The 21,788-nt window shown below is 45.7% G+C and overlaps 1 protein-coding gene across 5 annotated transcripts in view; it reads left to right on the top strand.

The window, feature by feature from the left end:
• Positions 1–21,408, top strand: part of Dna2 (DNA replication helicase/nuclease 2) — a 30,998-nt gene extending 9,590 nt beyond the window's left edge. The window contains exons 6-22 of one of the 5 annotated variants that reach the window (XR_015644770.1): positions 2,762–2,879; positions 3,662–3,824; positions 3,931–4,122; positions 4,992–5,222; positions 6,307–6,423; positions 6,498–6,607; positions 7,975–8,084; positions 9,160–9,384; positions 10,203–10,396; positions 11,655–11,744; positions 11,831–12,029; positions 12,808–12,897; positions 14,508–14,690; positions 17,440–17,586; positions 18,892–19,074; positions 20,171–20,358; positions 21,215–21,408. Coding sequence is in view for 2 of the 5 variants with exons in the window: in NM_001389622.1 (NP_001376551.1) it covers positions 337–556; positions 2,762–2,879; positions 3,662–3,824; positions 3,931–4,122; positions 4,992–5,222; positions 6,307–6,423; positions 6,498–6,607; positions 7,975–8,084; positions 9,160–9,384; positions 10,203–10,396; positions 11,655–11,744; positions 11,831–12,029; positions 12,808–12,897; positions 14,508–14,690; positions 17,440–17,586; positions 18,892–18,960 (2,458 nt within the window). In the remaining 3 variants the exon portion in view is untranslated. 5 annotated transcript variants of the gene reach the window in all.
• Positions 21,409–21,788: the final 380 nt, after the last annotated feature.

The following is a 21,788-nucleotide window of genomic DNA, read 5'->3' as shown; positions in this document are numbered from 1 at the left end:
AGGGTTTCTTGGCTGGCCTGGAACTTACCATGTAGACCAGGCTGGCCTTGACCCAACAGATCTGCTGCCTTTGCAACTGGAGTGAGTGGTAGGATTAACAGCAGGCACCACTATGTCAGGCCTTTATGTTAAGTAACTTACTACACACTGCAATTCTCGGGCAGTTGTCACAGCCAGTCTTTATAGCCACAGGCTGAGCAGCGAGATTCAAATCCCAGGTGGTGCCAGTATTGCAATTCAGAAAGCACCAACAAGACCCCCAGCAACCAGAAAAGATACTTGCGTGGTAGTTATCGGGTCAGGTGTGGAGTGACTGTGTTGTGTCTCCCCTTTTAGGCCAAGTGATAGCAGTGACAGAAGTTCACCTTGTAACATTGAAGTAGTCAAGTCACTAGATATTGAAGAAAGCATCTGGTCCCCGAGGTTTGGACTGAAAGGCAAAATAGACGTCACCGTTGGGGTCAAAATACATCGAGATTGTAAGACGAAATATAAGATAATGCCACTGGAGCTCAAAACTGGCAAAGAATCGAATTCTATTGAACACCGAGGTCAGGTATAACTTTTTTTTTCTTTTTTTTTTCTTTTCTATTTTTTTGGAGCACTAGGCAAGTGCTCTACCACTGAGCTAAATCCTCAACCCCAGGTATAACTCTTAAACAAATGTAGAATTGAGGATCCCTAAACATATGTTCTGTTTCCTAATCTCCGCTCAGCGAGGTAGTGTTTATGTTCATGTTATATCATTTATTTAATGTATATAAGTACACTATAGCTGTCTTCAGACACACCAGAAGAGGGCATCAGGTCCTATTACAGATGGTTGTGAGTCATCATGTAGTCTCTGGGAATTGAACTCAAGACCTGTGGAAGAGCAGTCAGTGCCCTTAACCACTGAGCCATCTCTCCAGCCCCACGTTGTAGTTTCTAACTTGTAATAGAAGTTCAGAGTACACTGCTTTGAACAGACCAGTGTACATGGCAGAATCTCCAAATATACATAGCCCCGGAACATTCAGAAAATGTCTGCTTAGATAGCTAGTTTAGCATAGAAATTTAGCCTCAGTGGCTTCCAGCTGTTTTCTTTTCATTGGGTTTTTTTTGAGATAGGGTTTCTCTGTGTAACTCTGACTGTCCTGGAACTCTCTGTAAAGCCAGGCTGGCCTTGAACTCACAGAGATCCACCTGGCTCCTGGGATTAAAGGCCTGTGCCACCACTGCCCAGCTGTTTTCAGGTTTTTTTAAAAATTATTCTTATTTTATGTGCATTGATGTCTTGCCTATATGTATGTCTGTGTGAGGGTCTTATGTCAGATCTTAAAGTTATAGATAGTTATAAACTGCCATATGGGTGCTGGGATTTGAACCCAGGTCCTCTGAAAGAGCAAGCAGCCTGTGCTCTTTTTCAGTATAAGGGTTCTAACGCAGGGCTTTGTGCCTAGTTATTTCTGCAGTTTGCAGAATTAGTCTGTTAAAATCCAAAGGTTTATTTTCATCTTTTAGTATGTAGTCATGTGTGTATGTATGTGCATATGAGGCTAGAAGATTTTAGATTCCCTGAGGATAGATTTATAGGCAGCTGTGTGCTGCCCCACGTATCCTGGGAACACAACTCAGGCCCTCTGCAGGGGCAGTGCTGCCTCCTAACTTCTGAGCCTTCTCTCCAGTCCCCAGTTGGCCAAATTTTCTGTTTGTTTTATAAACTTTGTGATTTTTTTTAAAAAAATATCTATTGTTGTTTTGCCTTCATATATGTCTATGTACCACATGTGTCTGGTTTCTGTGGATATAGGAAATTGGCACCAAATCCACTAGAGCTGGAGTTACAATGTTGTGAGTGGTCATGTGGGTATGTGACTTGAATCAGGATTTCTTGGAAGAGTAGTCAGTACTTTTTTGGTTTTGTTTTTAGAGACAGGGTTTCTCTTTACAACAGCCCTGGCTGTCCTAGAACTTGCTGTGTAGACCAGGCTGGCATCGAATTCCAGATCTGCCTGCTTCTGCCTCCCAAGTGTTGGGACTAAAGGCGTGCACCACCATGTCTGGCTGCAGTCAGCATTGGAAACTGCTCAGTCAGCTTCTCCAGCTCTTGTCAAATTATTTTTCTCCCCCCCCCCCCTTTTTTTTTTTTTTTGAGTCAAGGTCCATAGATCTGGTTATTCTGGAGCCCATTATATAGACTAGGCTGTCCTGGAGCTCACTATGTAGACCAGACAACCATAGAACTTCCAGGCAGGAAGGCTGTATTGGTTGTAGATTTTAGTGGCTCTGCTGAACACTTTTAATGTTAACTCTCCCAACAAGTAACAAGAGTGCCTGCTTTGGAAAAGTCACTGTTGGTTTTGTTGAATTGTCATAGTGACTATAAATCCCAAGCATTTTAGGGTTCATGTTTAAGTCAGGAAATAACATAAAGAGATTTTTAACTTAGAAATGTGAAACAGTTTAATGACTTCTTAACTTTGTGGGGGGGAGTCTAGAATTTGACTATCAAGGTGGGAAAACATTTTTCTCCCTGTCTTCCTGTGTTTTTGGGCAGGCACTGTGCTGCTGAACCTCACCCCCATTTCCCAGTTCACTACATTTCTTTCCAGTCAAACGGCAGAACTATTTGTGCAGATTAAATGTTTGGCATTGAGTTTGGTTTGCCACCTTTACCAAGTGCTTGTGCCATTGCACACTGGGAATCGTACGGCTGACCTTCTCCTTTGTGCGGTTCCAGACAGTGTGGGGGGGGGACTTGACAGTCTCTCTTACACAGGTGATCCTGTACACACTGCTAAGCCAGGAGAGACGAGAGGATCCTGAGGCTGGCTGGCTTCTCTATCTCAAGACCGGGCAGATGTACCCTGTGCCCGCCAACCATCTGGACAAAAGAGGTTCAACTGCTTTGCTCTTCTTGGCTTTACCTCTCCTGCCTGCTCTTCCTGCCAGCTTTTGGTGATACTTCTCGGTTTGTTTGTTTGTTTGTTTGTTTGTTTGTTTTCTAGATGGTGTTTCACTGTGTAGCCCTGGAACTCACTCCGTAGACTAGACTGGCCTCAAACTCTCAGAGATCTGCCTGCTTCTGCATCCCAAATGCTGCGATTAAAGGCGTGAGCCACTACTGCCCTCCTCGGCGGTACCTTTGTGCTACTCGGCAGACCACACTGCACATTGTGATTTGCATTTCTCTACTTTATAAGCTTATCATTTCTCTTTATTATTTATGGGAGGAGTGCAGGTCTAGGGATTTCAGGACAGCTTTGTGGAAGTCAGATCTCTTTCCACCTTTATGTGGGTTTCAGGGATTGAACGCATGTCTCTAGGTTTGCACAACAATTTCCCTTACCTGCTTAGCCATCCTACTAGCTCGCTGTGGTCCGTACCTTTAACCCTAGCACTATCACTTGGGGCAGGTGGGTCTACAAATTGAGTTCCAGGCTAGCCCAGTCTACACAGTAAGACCCTGTCTCAAAACAAAAACAGTTAAACAGCCTCACAGTACTTACTAAGTATGAGGGAGGAAGTTTAAAAACCTCATGAGTGTGCACATCACGACCATGGTTACTCTAATACAGAGGCAAATACCCATGTAGCTCTCTGCTTTGTCATTATATGTGAGGCCTTTACTGGTAGAAAGTCGGCCTCATTCTAAAGGCCGACTTTACCTGTTCCCCAGAACTGCTGAAGCTCAGGAACCAACTGGCCTTCTCTCTGCTGCACCGAGTTAGCAGAGCAGCTGCCGGGGAGGAAGCACGGCTTTTGGCCTTGCCACAAATAATTGAGGAAGAGAAAACCTGTAAATATTGTTCGCAGATGGGCAACTGTGCTCTTTATAGCAGGTAAACATTCTGTGTGTGTTTGTGTGTGTGTGTGTGTGTAAGAAACCTTACTTCACTACCTGCCAGGGAAGTGTATGCTTAGCTCTAATTGGAACATTGTATTTAGAGCAGTTGAACAGGTACATGACACTTCCATCCCAGAAGGCATGCGGTCCAAAATCCAGGAAGGAACTCAGCACCTGACGCGGGCGCACTTGAAGTATTTCAGCCTGTGGTGCCTCATGTTAATGTTGGAGTCACAATCTAAAGATACTAAGAAGAGTCACCAGAGCATCTGGTTAACGCCTGCGTCCAAACTGTAAGTGTCCCACCAAGCGGATCGTCAGTACCGTGTTCTTTAGTACACTGTAGCATTTGAAGTTCTTGACAGCAGAGGTTTGTGTAGTATGGTTTCCTGGAGACCTGGTCAGTAAAGTGCTTGTATTACAGGCACGAGGGCCTGAGTTTTAATCCCCTGCACCCCTGTAAAGAGTGACCCCAATGCTGTGGACGCTGAGACCCCTAGGTCCTAGAGCTTCACTGGCCAGCAAGCTCAGTTGTCTAGCTCTAGGCCGTTGAGAGGCTATGTGGGAAATTCAGGTAGACATTCCCTAAGGGATCACCCAAGGTTGCATCTGCACAGGTGGGCACCTGAACACTCAGACGTACAAGCACAGTTTTTAAAGTGTCTATGGCTTCATTTACTCAGGACCTTGTCACAGGCATCAGAAAATTATGTTAAAAAAGAACAAATGGAAGGTCGTTAATGTGGCGTTCACACTTCATAGTGGATTGTAGAAAGTGTTTAAAAGCAACAGCAGCAAACTTAGCATTGATTGCCAGGGGCCATAGGCCAGCAAGCTTGCTCAGGGAGTAAAGGTGCTTACAGCTAAGCCTGATGACCAGAGTTTAATCCCTGGTATTCACATGGTATTCACATGACTGGGAGTCATCCCCTGCTTCACAGGAGCAGCTTGGCCCATGTACGCACACATTCATATCACATGATGATGATGGTGGTGGTGGTGGTGATGATGATGATGATGATGATAAAAATTTAAAATCTTTTCATGGGTTATATAAACAAATACATTGTAGTAAAAACAAATATATTATGTCATTGGTCTCTCTCTCTCTCTCTCTCTCTCTCTCTCTCTCTCTCTCTCTCTCTCCTTTGCCCTCCTTCAGGGAGGAGAGCGGCAACTGCATTGGAAGCCTGGTCAGGACAGAGCCTGTAAAGCGAGTTTGTGATGGACACTACTTACATAATTTTCAGCGGAAAAATGGCCCCATGCCCGCCACCAATCTGATGGCAGGTGACAGAATCATTTTAAGTGGAGAAGAGAGAAAACTGTTTGCTTTGTCTAAAGGCTACGTGAAGAGGATTGACACAGCAGCGGTAACCTGCTTGCTAGACAGGTAGTAAAACTTCTTTGGACAACAGCTCTGTCCGTGTGGAACTGGGATCATACACGCTCCTGATCTGCTCTCTGTCCCTGTCCTAGTTCCTCTTAAACATTTCAAACAAATTCACCCAACAGAAGGCCTTTGGTAGCTGGGTTTTGTCCTGCCATATTGTGTTCTTTTGCTGAGTCTTTATTTATGCATGTAAGTTGTGCACCACCTCACCCAGCAACTCACAGCCTGCCTCCATAGTTCTCACAGGCCAGCCCTTTCTCTTTCATGCTGACGTTTGAGCCCAGGAACTCGCCGACAGGAGGTAAAAGCTCTATTGCTGAGTTCTATCCCCAGCTCTCCTCACCAACGGTCAGGACACTGAAATTCATGAGTAAGACAGTGACTGCTTGGGGTTGGGGATTTAGCTCAGTGGGCCCTGGGTTCGGTCCCCAGCTCCAAAAAAAAAAAAAAAAAAAAAGACAGTGACTGCTTGCAAGATGGTTGAGAAGGTTCTTGCTGTATAAGTCTGACCTTATTCCAGGAACTCTTGGAAAGACAGAAGGGAGAAAACCTCTCCACAAAGTTCTCCAGTTCCACACACAGGCTTGTGGCCTATCCACCCCCACACTTGACAGACACATGCATACTAGGAAGAATCTCCACGATGCCCGTGCTCCACTTAGAAGGCTTTTTGGGAGGGCTCATTTCTCCACTCACAGGTTAGCTGAGGTGTGAGGCACATCCACAGGACTGACCATGTTGCAGGAAGGCGAGTTGGTGGAGGTAGCGTGCCCGAGGCTTTAGCGGTGTGGGCAGTCCTGGAGTGTGAAACATGAGGGCGTAATTACAGGTGCCTCTGCATACAGTTTATTGTAAACAATTTACACTTGCTTATTTTTTTGTGCATATATGGGTGTGAGATTGGATTTACACGTTGTGTCCAGGATGACCTGGGACAGGCTATGTACCTGACAGTGACCTTGAACTTCCTCTCTTCCCAAGTGTCAGGACTACAGAGCACATCCCACACCTTACAGACATGTGTGAGTCTTACAGACTTGGTCCGCAGTAGTGTGTGCCTTACACAGCCGTTTTGTTGTTTTAGGAACCTGTCAACACTTCCAGAAACAACATTGTTTCGATTAGACCGGGAAGAAAAACATGGTGATATAAATACTCCCTTAGGAAATCTGTCTAAATTGATGGAAAACACAGATAGCAGGTTGGTAACGGTGGAGCCTGACTCTTCCCACTTATGCCGAGATACTAGTAAAATTTCTTTATTTTTCTTTGCAGCAAAAGACTTCGAGAACTAATCATTGATTTCAAGGAACCTCAGTTTATAGCCTACCTCAGCTCCGTTCTTCCACACGATGCGAAGGATACAGTGGCCAACATTCTAAAGGGTATGGGATAGCCAGCATTTCCACTTGGTTTTCTTGATTCTTTCTATAACCTAAACTGTGCCTAGTGTCCAGTTGGTCAGTAGTTGATTAGGCATGCAGTTATAGAGGGACAGAGAAGTGGTTTTAGTCAGGAAAGGGAAATGGGAGAGTGGAGACTGGAGAACGGTCATGAAGCTCCCGGGCCAGCCAGATAACCTTTAGTGTGCAGCATGGCAAAAATAAGGGAGACCCTGCCTCAAAATGTTGGAAGGAAACCACCAACTCCTGTAAGTTGTCACCTGACCTCCACACATTACAGCAGCATGCATGTTCCTGTACACACATCATACACACCATAAGTTTACAAAGGTAGATAAATTTCGATGGCTCAGTATGATAAAGTATTTGCCCGCAAGTGTGAGACCTAGAGTTTAGATCCCCATAGCCCACAAATGCTGGGTGTGTGTGACATCTAGGCAGACCGGGGCATCCCTGGAACAAGTTGGACAGCCAGCCTGGTCCAAAATAGTGAGTTCAGGGTTTGATTTAAAGACACTGTCTTACCTGCATCTGTGAATGAGTTAGAGCATGACTGAGAAACACTCCTCGTATTAACCTAGGGCCTCTGCATACATGCACACACATATGCACCTACACACATTTGAGTATGCATACCAAAGACACAAAATCACGTAACAAAGCAAGCCATGGTGGTTCCCTTCTATAATCTCAGTACTTGTGAGATAGAAGTAGGTGAGTTTCTGAGCTCTAGGCCAGCCTCGACTTAACAGACCTTGTCTTAAAAAACAAATCATTGCCCGGTGGTGGTGGTGGTGGTGGTGGTGGTGGTGGTGGTGGTGGTGGTGGTGGTGGTGGTGGTGGTGGTGGTGATACGCACCTTTCATCCCAGCACTAGGGAGACAGAGGCAGGCAGTTCTCTATGAGCCTGGTCTAATGAGTGAGTTTTAAGACAGCCAGGGCTACACAGAGAAAACCTGTCTCAAAAAAACAACGAAAACTACAAATCACTGAGGCATTGTTTTGCTTTAAGAAGGTACTCAGAGCAGACAGGGAAAAAAGTATAAACCTGGAAAGTCCAGGAACTCACTTTGTAGACTAGGCTGAGCTCGAACTCCGAGATCCTACTGCCTTCCCGAGTGCTGAGATTAAAAGGTGTGCGCTACCACTGCCTAGCTGTTTTTTCTTATAAAAGGTGAATTATGGTCTGGACATGGTATTATACAAGTAATCCTAGAACTTGAGAAGCAGAGGAAAGCATGTTGTAGGGCCATCCTAGGCTACGCAGTCTAGATATCAAGAGACTATATATTTTTTTTTAAGTTCATTGAGACGAAATCTTGTTTTTGTTTTGTCAAATTGAAATACAGGTTTGAATAAGCCTCAGAGACAAGCAATGAAGAAGGTTCTTCTTTCAAAAGACTACACACTCATTGTCGGGATGCCAGGGACAGGAAAGACAACCACAATATGTGCCCTTGTAAGCTGTGAAACTAAACACTTCTATTGGATAATTCCTTTCTGAGTTTGTGATTCCTGATATGACAACTGCTGTTAAACCTGAAAACCTCAAGGAGAAAGACCAGTTCCACAGATACACAATTAAAAAGCAAGTTTTATTTAATATTGGCTAGGAAGATGGACACGGGCCAGGTCCATACCCAGAATTCCTGGTGCTGAACTAGGTCAGTCAGGTGCCTATAAAGGTCAAACACTTTCCATATCCGTCGAATTGGGGCCAAGCATATATCCTGACATACTTGCTGCCTACATGTCTCTCCCCTGGGTGTGGTTGAGTGTATCTTGTGTAGTTGGGGCAACCAACCTTGTTTAGTAAACCTTGTTTAGTAAACCTTGTTTAGTAAACAAATTGTGACTTGTTGTCTTCCAAGAACACCGGCCCCCGGCTTTCCAGGAAGTTACCTGTCCTTGGGCACATGGGGCTTATGGGTTATTTTAGTCCTTATTCTGCCATATTTTACCTAGTATGATAACTCACATCTTTAATCTCAGAACTTCAAGGCAGAGACAGGAGAGTGGATATATGTAGGTTTGAGTCCAGCCTGGTCCACATAGCAAGTTCCAGACTAACCAAGGTGTATGGACCCTGTCTCATCGAAACAAACAAAACAATGATGACTCAGCATGGTGGTACAGGCCTATACCCACACCACTCTGGGGTCAATATGATTAATAGCAAAATAAAAACACCTTGGACAGGCGAGATGCTCAGCAAACAAAGTTACGAGCCTGGTGACCTTAGTTCAATTCGAGAATCCACATGGTGGAGGGAGAGAGAGCTGCAGGTTTCCCTCTGACCTTCACTTGTGTGCCGTGGCATGCACGCACTCACAGAAATAAGTAAAATGTCGTGAAAAAATCAATGCTGTATAATGTTTATTGATTATTTTAGTTTTATAGCTCTTTAGAAAAGTTACTTATCTCTTCTCTTGGATTCCGGTGTTACTGAATGTTGTGAGTGTTTGAAAACTGTAAGCCCGTTTAATGGTTATCAGGGCTTTAAGGTGATGTTTTTCTCTGCCTTCCATGCCTAGGTAAGGATCCTCTCTGCCTGTGGTTTCAGCGTTCTGCTGACCAGTTATACGCACTCTGCCGTGGACAATATTCTCTTGAAGTTAGCCAAGTTTAAAATTGGATTTTTGCGTCTGGGTCAGTCTCATAAGGTCCATCCAGACATCCAGAAGTTTACAGAGGAGGAGATGTGCAGACTGAGGTCCATTGCGTCCTTAGCCCATCTAGAAGAACTCTATAATAGTCACGTAAGTCAGTCTGATTCTTACTGTGTGTGTGCGTGTGCCTGTGTGCAGAGGATAGTCTCAGTTTGAGACAAGATGTCTGTTTGTCCTGTAGCTTGACAAGTAGGCTAGGCTAGGCTGACCGGCCAGGGAATCCATCTGTCTCCACAAAGAGCTTTTGTTGTCTGTCTGTCTGTAGATCAGACTCACCTTGAAGTTACTTTGTAGTTGGCTTGCCCCTGAACTCCCTCAGGAGTTGGGATTACAGGCCTCTGCCTCCACGCTGGGCTTGCTGTTGACTTTGGGAGCACTATGCACACATTAGGTTCTGGTCCTCTCTGCATACATGGTTTCCTGGTCTCCCTCTCTCTAAGTTGCCTTTTGTCTTCTTCACAGCATCTCTTGCAGAGCAAGGGAGTTAGTAATGTACCAAGTATGATGGTGTGGGCCTGATCTCTTGGCTCCCCTGGAGGCTCAGGCTAATGGTCCCCTCAGACCCAGCCATTTATGACCAGCCTGTGCTACATAGAAAGTCCAGGGGATCCTGGACTAACTACATAAAAAGAGTCTCCCAAGAAACAAAACAAACTGTAAACGTTTCTGAATTCAGTAATGAGAAATTCTTGCTGTTGGAAGGGATTGGTTTTGATCTTTTTTTTTCTTTTTTTCGGAGCTGGGGACCGAACCCAGGGCCTTGCGCTTTCTAGGCAAGCGTGCTACCACTGAGCTAAATCCCCAACCCCGGTGATCTTTTAATTTCAAAAAGTGTATGTGGGGGAAGAACGGGACCCAAGTACCGTCTTTGACATTCAGCAACTGACTTATTTTCTGTGTTCATCTAGCCTGTCGTTGCCACAACCTGCATGGGAATAAGCCACCCAATGTTTTCCCGAAAAACCTTTGATTTCTGTATTGTGGATGAAGCCTCTCAAATCAGTCAGCCCATCTGCCTGGGCCCACTTTTCTTTTCTCGGAGGTTTGTGTTGGTGGGGGACCATAAGCAACTTCCTCCCCTGGTACTGAACCGGGAAGCAAGGTGAGTACATGCTCTTGTCTGCGTCCTGTTGCTGTGTCAGACACTGATCAAAACCGTCCTGGAAATGATTTTATTTGGCTTATAGATTACAATTTACCACTGAGGGAAGTGAAATCAGGAACTGCAGCAGAGGCTCACTGGGAGCACTGCTGATTGGCTTGATCTGAGGCTCATGGGGAGCACTGCTTCCTGGCTTGATCCCAGGCTCATGAGGAGCACTGCTTCCTGGCTTGTGCTTTTGAGTGAGACAGAGTCCCACTATGTATCCCCGGCTGGCCTGGATCTCACTTCGTAGACCAGAAATCTGCCTACTTCTGCCTCCCAAGTGTTAGGACTAAAGGTGTGCACCCTCACACGGGTTTCAGCTTGGTTTTAATAGATGGATTTTGCCGTATCATCCAGGCTTGAAGGATCTTTCTGCCTCAGACTCCCATCTCAGGCTTCTAGAGAGCTGGGATGACAGACCCGTGTCACCATTCAGTACTAAAGTTTTAACTTTAGGAGCTGGGAATGTGGCTCAGTTCTCAAAAGTGTTGCCTGCTGTGCGTGAAGCCTTGGGTCCATCCCAGTGATGCATGAACCAAGCACAGTGCAGACACTTCCAGCACTTGGGAGACAGGCTGGAGGATCGAAGTTCAAGGCCATCCAGTGCTACCTTTCAAGTGTGTGGGTCTGCCTGGGATATTTGACCTCTGTCTCAAAATTAAAAAAAAGAAAGAAAAGAAAACAGCCAAGTTTTAATTTTAAGCTGGATTTTTGGGAACCCGTGAGATTGCCCAGTGAGAAAAGCACTTTCCCAAGCCTGGAGCCTCAGTTAAGGTAGAAGGAAATAGCCACCAATGGGGGTGCAAAGCACAATTGACTTAGTTAGGGTTTTCTGCTGTGAACAGACACCATGATCAAGACAACTCTTACAAGGACATTTAACTGGGGCTGGCTTACAAGTTCAGAGATTCAGTCCATTATCAAGGCGGGAACATGGCAGCATCCAGGCAGGCATGGTGCAGGAGGAGCTGAGATGTGTTCTACATCTTGTTCAGAAGGCAAACAGGAGAAGACTGGCTTCCAGGCAGTTAGGATGTGTGTCTTGAAGCCCATACTCACAGTGACACACCTACTCCAACAGGGCCACACCTCCTAATAGTGTCACTCCCTGGGCCGAGCATATTCAAACCATCACAGTAGCTAAAGTTAAAAAAATTAGTTGGATCCTTCCTAAGGGACAGTTTGGTGTGCTTATAATATGGTTTGTTGGCAGAGCTCTGGGCATGAGCGAGAGCTTGTTCAAGAGGCTGGAGAGGAACGAGAGTGCTGTTGTGCAGCTGACGATACAGTACAGGATGAACAGGTACGTGCGGCCTACCCGTCCTGGGTGCCTGGCCGCTTTGTCTTCATCTCCATCCAAACCGAGGTGGTGTTCTCTAATTCTTCCAGGAAGATTATGTCCTTGAGCAATAAGCTCACATATGAAGGGAAACTGGAGTGTGGATCAGACCGAGTGGCCAACGCAGTGATAACCCTGCCCAACCTCAAGGATGTCAGGCTGGAGTTTTATGCCGATTATTCTGATAACCCCTGGCTGGCTGGAGTGTTTGAGCCAGACAATCCCGTTTGTTTCCTTAATACAGATAAGGTAAAATGAGAGTGAAGAGGATGAGTGAAGAGTGAAGAGTTTTTTAAAATATTTGTCCTAATATTTAAATTTCTCAGCTAAGTTTTCGAGCCGATTACTTAGAACCAAGCTTAGCACATTCTAACATACCCCTACACCTCAGCGCAGCACCACAGTCCTGTCTGTCTGTCCTTCTGGTTCTCACCTAGCCAGCCTCAGACTCTGAAATCCGTGATCCACTCTGAAATCCGTGATCCACGCCCGTGCCTCACTGTGTGTTGCGGCACCTACTGGCTCCGGTGCTCTCGGGGCAGTTATTCTACAGGTAGATGAGTGTCAGGCTGAGTTCTTGAGGTTGGGGTGTGGAGTTAGGATCAGAAGTTCAAGATCATCCTGGTCTACTGGTGTAGTTCAGGCCATACCTGGGACACTATAAACAAACAAACATTTTACAGAACCAACGTATGTGTGAGATGAATGCTGTGTGAGAAAGATGTGGGCGGGTCACCTTCAGGTTAGGTGTGCCTTTTCTGCTGCAGTGTTTGAAAAAAAGACACCGAGATCCACAGTGTTAGGGCTGGGGAGGCTCAGTAGCTAAGAACACTGGTTGTTCTTCCAGAAGACCAGGTTCGAGTCTCAGCACCCACATGGCAGTTGACCTTTGTGAGTACCAGGTAAACACATGACTCACAGAGATAGAGTCAAACATCCCTATATATTACTTCATACTTCTTTCCGTTTATCTTCCAACCTAGTAGTCAGGTCAGATCGCATCACTGGCTCACATTTCTCTGCTTAGGTCCCAGCTCCAGAACAAATTGAAAATGGTGGCGTGAGCAATGTCACAGAAGCCAGACTCATCGTCTTCCTAACCTCAACTTTTATAAAGGTAAAGTAGTGCATAGGCTAGTCACTATGCACGCAGAGTAAGTAGTAACTATTTTGTTAATATTGCCAGACCCTAAGGAACAGAAGATCTGGTGTTAATATTTGTTCATTGAGATATAAGGAGGGTCAGGATCTGGAGAGATGGTTTAGTGGTTAAGGGCTGATATCTTAGAAAGAATTTGAATTCAGTTTCTGTCATCCATGTTAGACACTTCACAGCCACCTCTAACTCCAGCTCCCAGGATCCAAAACCCAAATCTTAAGACACTCTAAAAGCTACAGTCAGAAAATTTAAGATTTTTTTTGTTGTATTTTGTGACACGGTATATATATCTATATATCTGGCTCTCCTGTAGCCCAGACTGGCCTAGCTCTGGCTCTCCTGGAATTCATTCTATAGTAAGGATGGCCTAGAACTTGTAGAGATCCATCTTCTTCTGCTTCCAGATCGCTGGGAATAAAGGTGTGCGACACCAGGCCCAGTGACATGCAGTTCTTTTTATGGTAGCAATTGAAGTTTGTCCTTAGTGTCACTGTGTAGTGTCCTGAGTGTATAGGGTCATTAGAACCTTTGAAGGGGCTGGTTCTGATGTTCTTATGGGAAATGAACACTGAAGGTCCTGTTCCCTGATTGGTGATCAATCAATAAAGATGCTACCAGCCAATGGCTGGGTGGAAGAGGTGAGACTTCCAGTTTCCTGCAGGCTAACAGACACAGGAAGAAAACATTAACCATGCTTCAGAGGGAGAAAGCCACGAGCCATGTGAGATCTCAGGCAGAGTGGCCCTTGCCCACTTCCCAGACTGGGCTTCCAGTAGCAGGTGGAAGAATAGAAATGAAGCTAAGCTGAGGGCAGACTTAGGGAGCTGAGCTAGGACTAAAGTTAACTGAGCAACTAAGCTGAAGGCAGAGTTAGAGGTGTTGCTGGGAGTGAAGAACAGGGCAGCCTAGCCCAGAGAGGCTTAGGAGAGCCCAGCAGCCTAGCCCAGAGAGGCTTAGGAGAGCCCAGCAGCCTAGCCCAGAGAGGCTTAGGAGAGCCCAGCAGCCTAGCCCAGAGAGGCTTAGGAGAGCCCAGCAGCCTAGCCCAGAGAGGCTTAGGAGAGCCCAGCAGCCTAGCCCAGAGAGGCTTAGGAGAGCCCAGCCATTGAGCTAAAGCATATAAAAAATAAGTATGTTGAGGGATGAAGGGTCTGGCAGCACAGTCAGCCAGAGTTTAAAGCATTTAAAGCGGGGTAGTAGGAACTACACACTACAAACCTTAACTCTGAACACGACAGCAGAAAGTTGAAGGACTGGGAGAGAACACAGTGGATAAAAGGACTTGTCTCTGCCTGCTTAAAGATCTGAGTTCAGATCCCCAGCACCCATTTAAACGTCAGGTAGATGTGATGACCTGCCTCTAAGGTCAGAACTCTGGCCTCCACATCTACAGGGAACCTTCCATCCCCCATAAAGGCACCAAAACACACAGCTACAAAGCACATACCTGCAAGCAATGAAAACTTAAAACGTTTTAAAAGTTGGGGCAAAAGATATAAATACCAAGCGGCAGTAAAGCTTCAAGAACTTAGAAACCAGGACACATCACTTCATGCCTGTCTTCCACTTAGGCAGGCTGCAGCCCCTCGGATATTGGCATCATCGCCCCGTACCGGCAGCAGCTGCGGACCATCACCGACCTGCTGGCACGGTCTTCTGTTGGGATGGTCGAGGTTAACACAGTGGACAAGTACCAAGGAAGGGACAAGAGTCTCATCCTGGTGTCCTTTGTTAGGAGCAACGAGGATGGAACTGTAAGTTGACTATCTGCACCCTACTGAGCTGAGCAGTCTTCTCCCTCCCTCCATTCTGGCCTCACATCATCAAGGCTAAAACCCAAGGCCTTGGGTTTCTTTGCTAGCCAGACAAGCACCTCACCCATAAAGCTACACTCTAGCTCATTCTCTCTCTTTCTGTCTCTCGTATACGTGTGTCTGTGTGCCATGTGAGTGCCTGGAGTCATTGGAGCCTGTGGGAGAGTGTCAGATCCCCTGGAACTGAGGTCATGGGTGGGAATGAGATACCACGCGGGTGCTGGGAACAGAGCCCACGTTCTCTGTGCAAGCATTAAGTACCCTAATCTAAGCCATCTCTCCAGCTTCCCTCCAACTTTCTCTTTCTAAGTTGTTTAAAAACAAGGCATGTGTGATTGGAAGGCAGGTGGCATTTGACTCTGGGGTTCGGGGGTGGGGATGAGACAGTTTCTCTGTGGGTGTAGCTCACTCTGTAGGCCAGGCTGGCCTTGAACTCAGATTTGCTTGCCTCTGCCTCCTGAGTGCTGGGATTAAAGGCATGTACCACCACCGCCACTCACCCAGGACGTTTGACTCTTAAGTCCTGTGACCTGGGCTTGAAACCCAGAAGCCACATTGTGGGAGAGAACTGACTCCCCAAAGTTCTCTTCTGACCCCACTCCTTAGCCGTGGCACCTGTGCACCACATATGTGATAGTCACGGTGAATAAAAATTGTATCAAACCAAGGAGTCGGGAGGATACCCGCATGGTAACAGGCTTGCCTCACAAGTGTGAGGCCGAGTTCAGATTCCATGTAAAGTGCTGGTGTGGTCATGGAGTCCTGAAGTCCCAGTGAAGGCAACATAGTGATAGAAACAGGAGGCTCCCCAGAAGCCTGTAGGCCAGCCAGCCTGGCCTGCAGGGACACTCTGGCCCAGTGAGACCTGATGTCAGACAACAGAGAGATAGCTAAGGAAGGACACCTAAAGTTGACTTCTGACCTCCATATACGTGCACCCAGCTCTCTCTCTCTATCTTTCCCTCTCCTCTTTCGTGTACACACGCACACGCACACGTAAATGTAGAAATAAAACAAGCTGGAAACCAGGAGACAGGCAGGAGGATCTCTAAGTTCCTCCCTATGAGGCCCTGTCTAAAAGCAAACACAAAACCATTTTGACCTTTGTTGTTCGTTTTGAGGCAGCATGTTCTGTAGCCTAGACCTATCTCGAGCTCACATTGTAACCCAGCCCTCCCATCTACGAAGCTGGGATTCCAGCTATGCGCCCCCATCCTGGCCACAATTTGTATGTGTACAACTGGATGCTGTGAAACAAGACTGTCCAAAGGGTGCGTTAGAAACCTTTTTGTTTTGTGAACAGCTGTCCACTCCTTACCCTGGTAACCACTCTGTCCCTGAATTCTTGTAATAATTACTTTTTCTCCTAACTGGCTTACTGCACTTGGGTAGATTTGTAATACAGCATGCATCGGGCTTTTTTTTTTTTTTTCTCTTTTTAAGATTTATTTTATATATAAGTACACTGTAGCTGTCTTCAGACACACCAGAAGGGAGCATCAGATCCCATTACAGATGGTTGTGAACCACCATATGGTTGCTGGGATTTGAACTCAGGACCTCTGGAAGAGCAGTCAGTGCTCTTAACCGCCGAGCCATCTCTCCAGCCCAGGATTGTATTTTTAAGACTCAATCATAGTGCTGGATGTTGCTGGTGCATGGTTTTATCTTAGCACTGAGAGGCAGAGGCAGGCGGAGCTCCAAGTTCAAGGCCAGCCTGGTGTTCAGAGTGAGTTCCAGGACAGCCAGAGCTACACAGAGAAACCCTCTCTGGAAAAGCAAAACCAACAAGAGATTGAGATTGAATCATGTTCTCTCATCCATGAAATCACATTTAACCTCGCTCCTTATCTCAGAGTGATTGAATCCCTTTCACCACATTTGGGGCATTTTTCATACAGAATACTCTTCAATTCACAGACACTTTCAGGTTCTTGTTTCATTTACATTCTTTTTTCACTCTTTAATACTGTTTCCTTTTTAAAAAAGGAATTAGTCATTTTTGCGTGAATATTTTACCTGCATGTATGTCTGGGCGTGACATTCATGCCTGGAGCCCCAGGAGGCCAGAAGAGGGCATTGGATGCCCTGGAACTGAAGTTACGGATCCACCATGTAAGTGCTGAGAATCCAACCCAGGTCTTCTGGATGAGCATCTGGTGCTGCTCACTGAGCCACAGCACCATTTTTAAACATTCCTATGAGGTTTGAAACACACCCAGCAGAGCATCTGCCTCCTTACCCTGCTCCTCATTACTCCATTCCTGTGGTCCAGATAATGGCGCTTCTTGTTTGTGTGACTTTCTGGATTACGTACATGCCACTCTGGACTTAGTTTTACTCATAGCACACTGGGTCATGCCTGTGACAGAGACTAAAGCAGGGAAGGCTGGAGTTGGAGGTTAGCTTGGGCTACATAGTACACTGCCTCAGAAAACAAAGGGACAAATAGCAAACAGCTATGGTGGCACAAGCCTGTAATCCTAGTACTTGGAAATTGGAGGCAGATCAGGAGTTCAAGACCACCTTGACTGTGTAGCAAGTTTGAGCCCAGTCTGGGTGAGCTACAAGAAACCCTGTCTTGAAAAAAATCAAAAAAACAAAAAAAAGTCGTTTAAGGTAAACTATGTTATAACAAATTTAGATATATAGCATGACTGGATTGGAAATTTCCTTCTTTTTTTCCCAGCTTGGTGAGCTCCTGAAAGATTGGCGAAGACTCAACGTGGCCATAACCAGAGCCAAACATAAACTGATCCTGCTGGGCAGCGTGTCCTCGCTGAAGCGCTTTCCCCCTTTGGAGAAGCTCTTTGACCATCTGAACGCAGAGCAGTTAATATCCTTGCTCATTCGTGGGCTCCCTCAGGCTTTCTTTCCGTGGGTTTCCCCTGTGCTTGAGTGAACATAGGCTTACCTTTGTCTGCCATGGGCATAGTTCAAAGACCGTTTTGATGGAGGCAAGAAACGCATCACAGAAGTCTTGTCTGGCCATCATTGACGTAATGGTGATGGACAGGATAGTCTGTGGAGTGAGCTGGGGAGAGGAAGTGGCATTCTCTGCCACCAGGACCAGCATATGCAGGAATGGGCTCCCCCTTCTGCCCTCTAGCCCCAGATGCTGCATCTCATTGATACAAGGCAAAGTATTATGCTGTAACTGGAAAAATCAAACTGGGTATAGGGTAGTGTGGTTGCCCACCTTTAGTCCCAGCCCTGGGTAGGTAGAGGCAGATGGATATCTGAGTTCGAGACCAGCCTTTTGTAGAGTTCCAAGACAGGCAGGGCTTACGTAGACTCTGTCTCAAAAAATGGAGTGTGGGGGGCAAGACTCGAAGCTCCTGTGTCAGCCTTCTGCTTGCTGAGTTATGGGCATGTTCCACAAAGCCTGGCTTTCCTTCGTTTGCTTGCTTGTTTGTTTGTTTAGAGACGGTCTCTATGAGACCTTCCCTGGTCGTGCACTGAGATGCTGCCGCTGCCTCTGCCTCTTCAGGGTTGGGATTATAGTAGCAGTTCTCAAGCTGTGGGTCTCCCACCCCTGTGTAGGTGGTCAAACAAAAGGGCCGGCATATCAGACATTTACATTATGACTCAGCAGTTGCATATCAGACGTTTATATTATGACTTAGCAAAGGAAAAGATATAGACAAGAGGTAGCAACGGAATGGTCTTATCACTGGGGATCACTAGGACACAAACTATGTTAAATATGTGTAATACAACATGTGTTACAGAGTCGTGCATCAGGAAGATCAAGATCCACTGGATTAAGGGCATGCAACACAGCCATCTCCCAGTTCGTTACTTTTCAAACAGGTTGTTCTGTGAGGTGAAGTCTCAGGTATCCCAGGTTGGCCATGAAGTATAGTTGAAGGTGACCTTGAAGGTCTGATCTTCCAGCAGCCCCGGGTTCAGGCCTGGGCCCCCACCCCTGGCTTTCTCTCACTTTCAGACATTATTCTCCCCTATCATTCCTTCTCTACCTTCCCACGGGGTCCCGTGTATCCCACGCTATTGTGCAACTTACTGTAGAGCAGTGGTGTTGAACTCCTCCTCCTGCCTCCACCTCTGGGGCTGAGGTTATGGATGTGCACCATAAAACACAGGTACATTCACTGGATCTTTCTTCCTTAACTTATCTTACATCAGGAACCTTCCATCAAGAGAGCACGAGAGTCTGTACCACATCCTGGGTGACTGTCAGAGAGACTGAAGCACTGCACTGCTACCTGCCGTTCATGGCAGTGAGGGGATCACATGGCCTAAGCTCCAGCTTAGCTTTGCTGGGAATGCCACCCTTAAACGGAAGACGACGTTTAGCCGAAAGGTACAAAAGGACGTGAATGTACCTTTCTCAAAGTTCCAGATTTTTCTCTTCTGTTACCAGGCGAAATTCTACTTTAAAAGTACTGATGTACCCAAGACTGAGAAGTCAAAATTTGGAAATACTTCAAGTATATCTGTGTATGGCCAAGCTGGGGGAAGTAAGATTTCCACTTGAAAAACTTGGGGTCTGTACTGTAATACCTAAGGTTCTGTTAGATCTCAAGGTCAAGATCTCACAAATTAGAATTTGGGGTCTGATTCCAGAATTGTAAAAGGTCAGACAGACTGGCTTGACTCCTGGCTAACTCTGAATTTTGTGATTTCCTGGGTTTTTTTATATTTAATATTAGATGAGGTCTTGATATAAAACATATTTTTGATGTATTTGATATAAAAGAAAAAAATTTCTGAGGAGTTTTGATTTCTGAATCGATGCCAGCTTATGAGGTATGGCCTGTTTCATCCTGGTTTGCCTCCTTGGGGTCATTGCTCAACCTTTTCACTGATGTACAGATGTTTTTTTTTTTTTTTTTTTTTTTTTTTGCTTCTTTTTTTCGGAGCTGGGGACCGAACCCAGGGCCTTGCGCTTCCTAGGCAAGCGCTCTACCACTGAGCTAAATCCCCAACCCCCAGATGTTTTTATGGATAAATTTACCAGCGAGTATATAAGGTGACATTTTCACTTCGGGTCTTATCTCCTGGAGTAGAAAACCTACCTCACTTTGATGCTTCTGTCTTTTTTTATTAATTAAATGTACAGTTTAATAAATTTTTTGTCCTGATATTTTGCTGAATCGTTTTTCATTTTATGACTTATATGTCTGTGTGATGTAGGGTTTCCTGTATGTTGGGTGTCTTGAACCTGTGACCTTCCTGCTTGTCTGGTTGCTGCAGTGGTAGAGATTGAGCCTCCAGCTTTGAGCATGTGCATCCCATAACCTAGTCACCCGCTGTCCCCCATAACTACTAAGTTCAGGTGTCTAGCTTCTTTTTCCCTGATGACAGGGGAAATGTTCCTTATATTTACATGAGTTACCTTTCTTTTGCTGAGATAAAGCATCAAGTCTGAAGGCTACTTAAGGAAGAGTTTATTTTAGGTTCCCAGACGGAGAGTCCATGATGGTGCTGGGCATTGCGGCAGGAGACTGGAACTGAGACGTCACATCTTCAGCCACAAGCACGAGGAAGAAAGCTTACTGTCAGTGAGGTGAGACAGTGCCTTCTCCAAAAGACCAACTTCCTACCAAGCTGAACCATCTCCAAACCAGGAACCTCTCTTCCCCGGGTTCGTGTTCATTCCAGCCACAACATCCTACAGCTGAAACCAAGAAATAACAATATCTCAAAGAGCTTTATAAATGATGTACTGGGTAGGCTTACCCACTGAAGGAAAACAGTAGACGGCAGATCAGAAGAGTTACTGAAACACAACCCAAGCAGTCACAAGAGTCCAGCAAAGCAAGAGCTGTATTTAAATACGGCCAGTCAGAGACATACATACTACTGTGCCTTTGAACGTTCACCTTAGCAGATGACAAATTTCTGTTGTAAACTCGGACAGTTACTGATTGATCATGGACACAGACTCTGGAGCTCACTGTGGTCCAAAAGAGAAATTGTACAGTATTTCTAAAGGATGGAACCTCAAAGCGCAGAGCGGGCTATAGCATTGTCCAATCATATTTTGACACAAGAGGCTTGAACAAGGAAGTAAATGTCGGTGACTGGGCCTTCTGCAGGTCACCTGCTTACAAGGACCTTGACTTAGTTTTGCAGTCAGTCAGGTCTCCTCCTGGACTCAGGTCTGGAATTTAGAATGAGAAGGGAACAGAGGAGTGGGCAAGCTACACATGGTCAAGTAATTCACTTGCAGGCAATACTTGCGTGCCTTACTTGCAAGGCCACTTCCCTTTTACTGGTTAATAGTAGACAAACATGAAACACCCGAAATAACAGGCTAGGAGTTGGTTCTGGGGCCTGGGAACATGACTGCCAACAGGATAGATGTTGTTTCTAAGATGGCTGGGTTCAGGCAACTGTCTCTAACATTATAAACCAGAGTATTGATTTAATGTTGTGCAGATCTACTTTTGGTGGTTTTGAGATTTTTTTTTTAATATAGTCTCTTTTTTTCTTTTAAGATTTACTTATCTCGGGCTAGAGAGATGGCTCAGCGGTTAAGAGCACTTCTAGAGGTCCTGAGTTCAATTCCCAGCAACCACGTGGTGGCTCACAACCATCTGTAATGGGATCCAATACCCTCTTCTGGTGTGTCTGAAGACAGCTACAGTGTACTCATATACATAAAATAAATAAATCTTTAAAAAAAAAAAAAGATTTACTTAATCTTGTGTGAGCACACTGTCCTCTATCTTCAGACACACCAGAAGAGGGCATCAGATCCCATTACAGATGGTTGTGAGCCACCATGCGGTTGCTGGGAATTGAACATAGGACTTTTGGAAGAGCAGTCAGTTAACTGCTCTTAACTGCTGAGCCATCTCTCCAGCCCCCTGAGATGGGTTTATAAGCTCTCAAATCAAGATCTGCTTGCTTTTGCCTCAAGGGTGAGTCCTGGGGTTACAGGTGTAGGGCTGGCACCACACCCAGCTTCCCTGTTGCAAGTTTTAGCTACAGCAAGTCTGAAAGGCAGGTGTGTGCGCATTTTTTAAAAGACAGCCCCACATAACCCAGACTGGCCTTGAAATATCGAGT

The sequence above is a fragment of the Rattus norvegicus genome, chromosome 20 (genome assembly GCF_021556685.1).
Source record: "Rattus norvegicus strain SHRSP/BbbUtx chromosome 20, alternate assembly SHRSP_T2T, whole genome shotgun sequence".
NCBI lineage: Eukaryota > Metazoa > Chordata > Mammalia > Rodentia > Muridae > Rattus > Rattus norvegicus.
The sequence above is the reverse complement of the archived record's forward strand: the minus strand, read 5'-3'. Positions and strand labels throughout refer to the sequence as shown.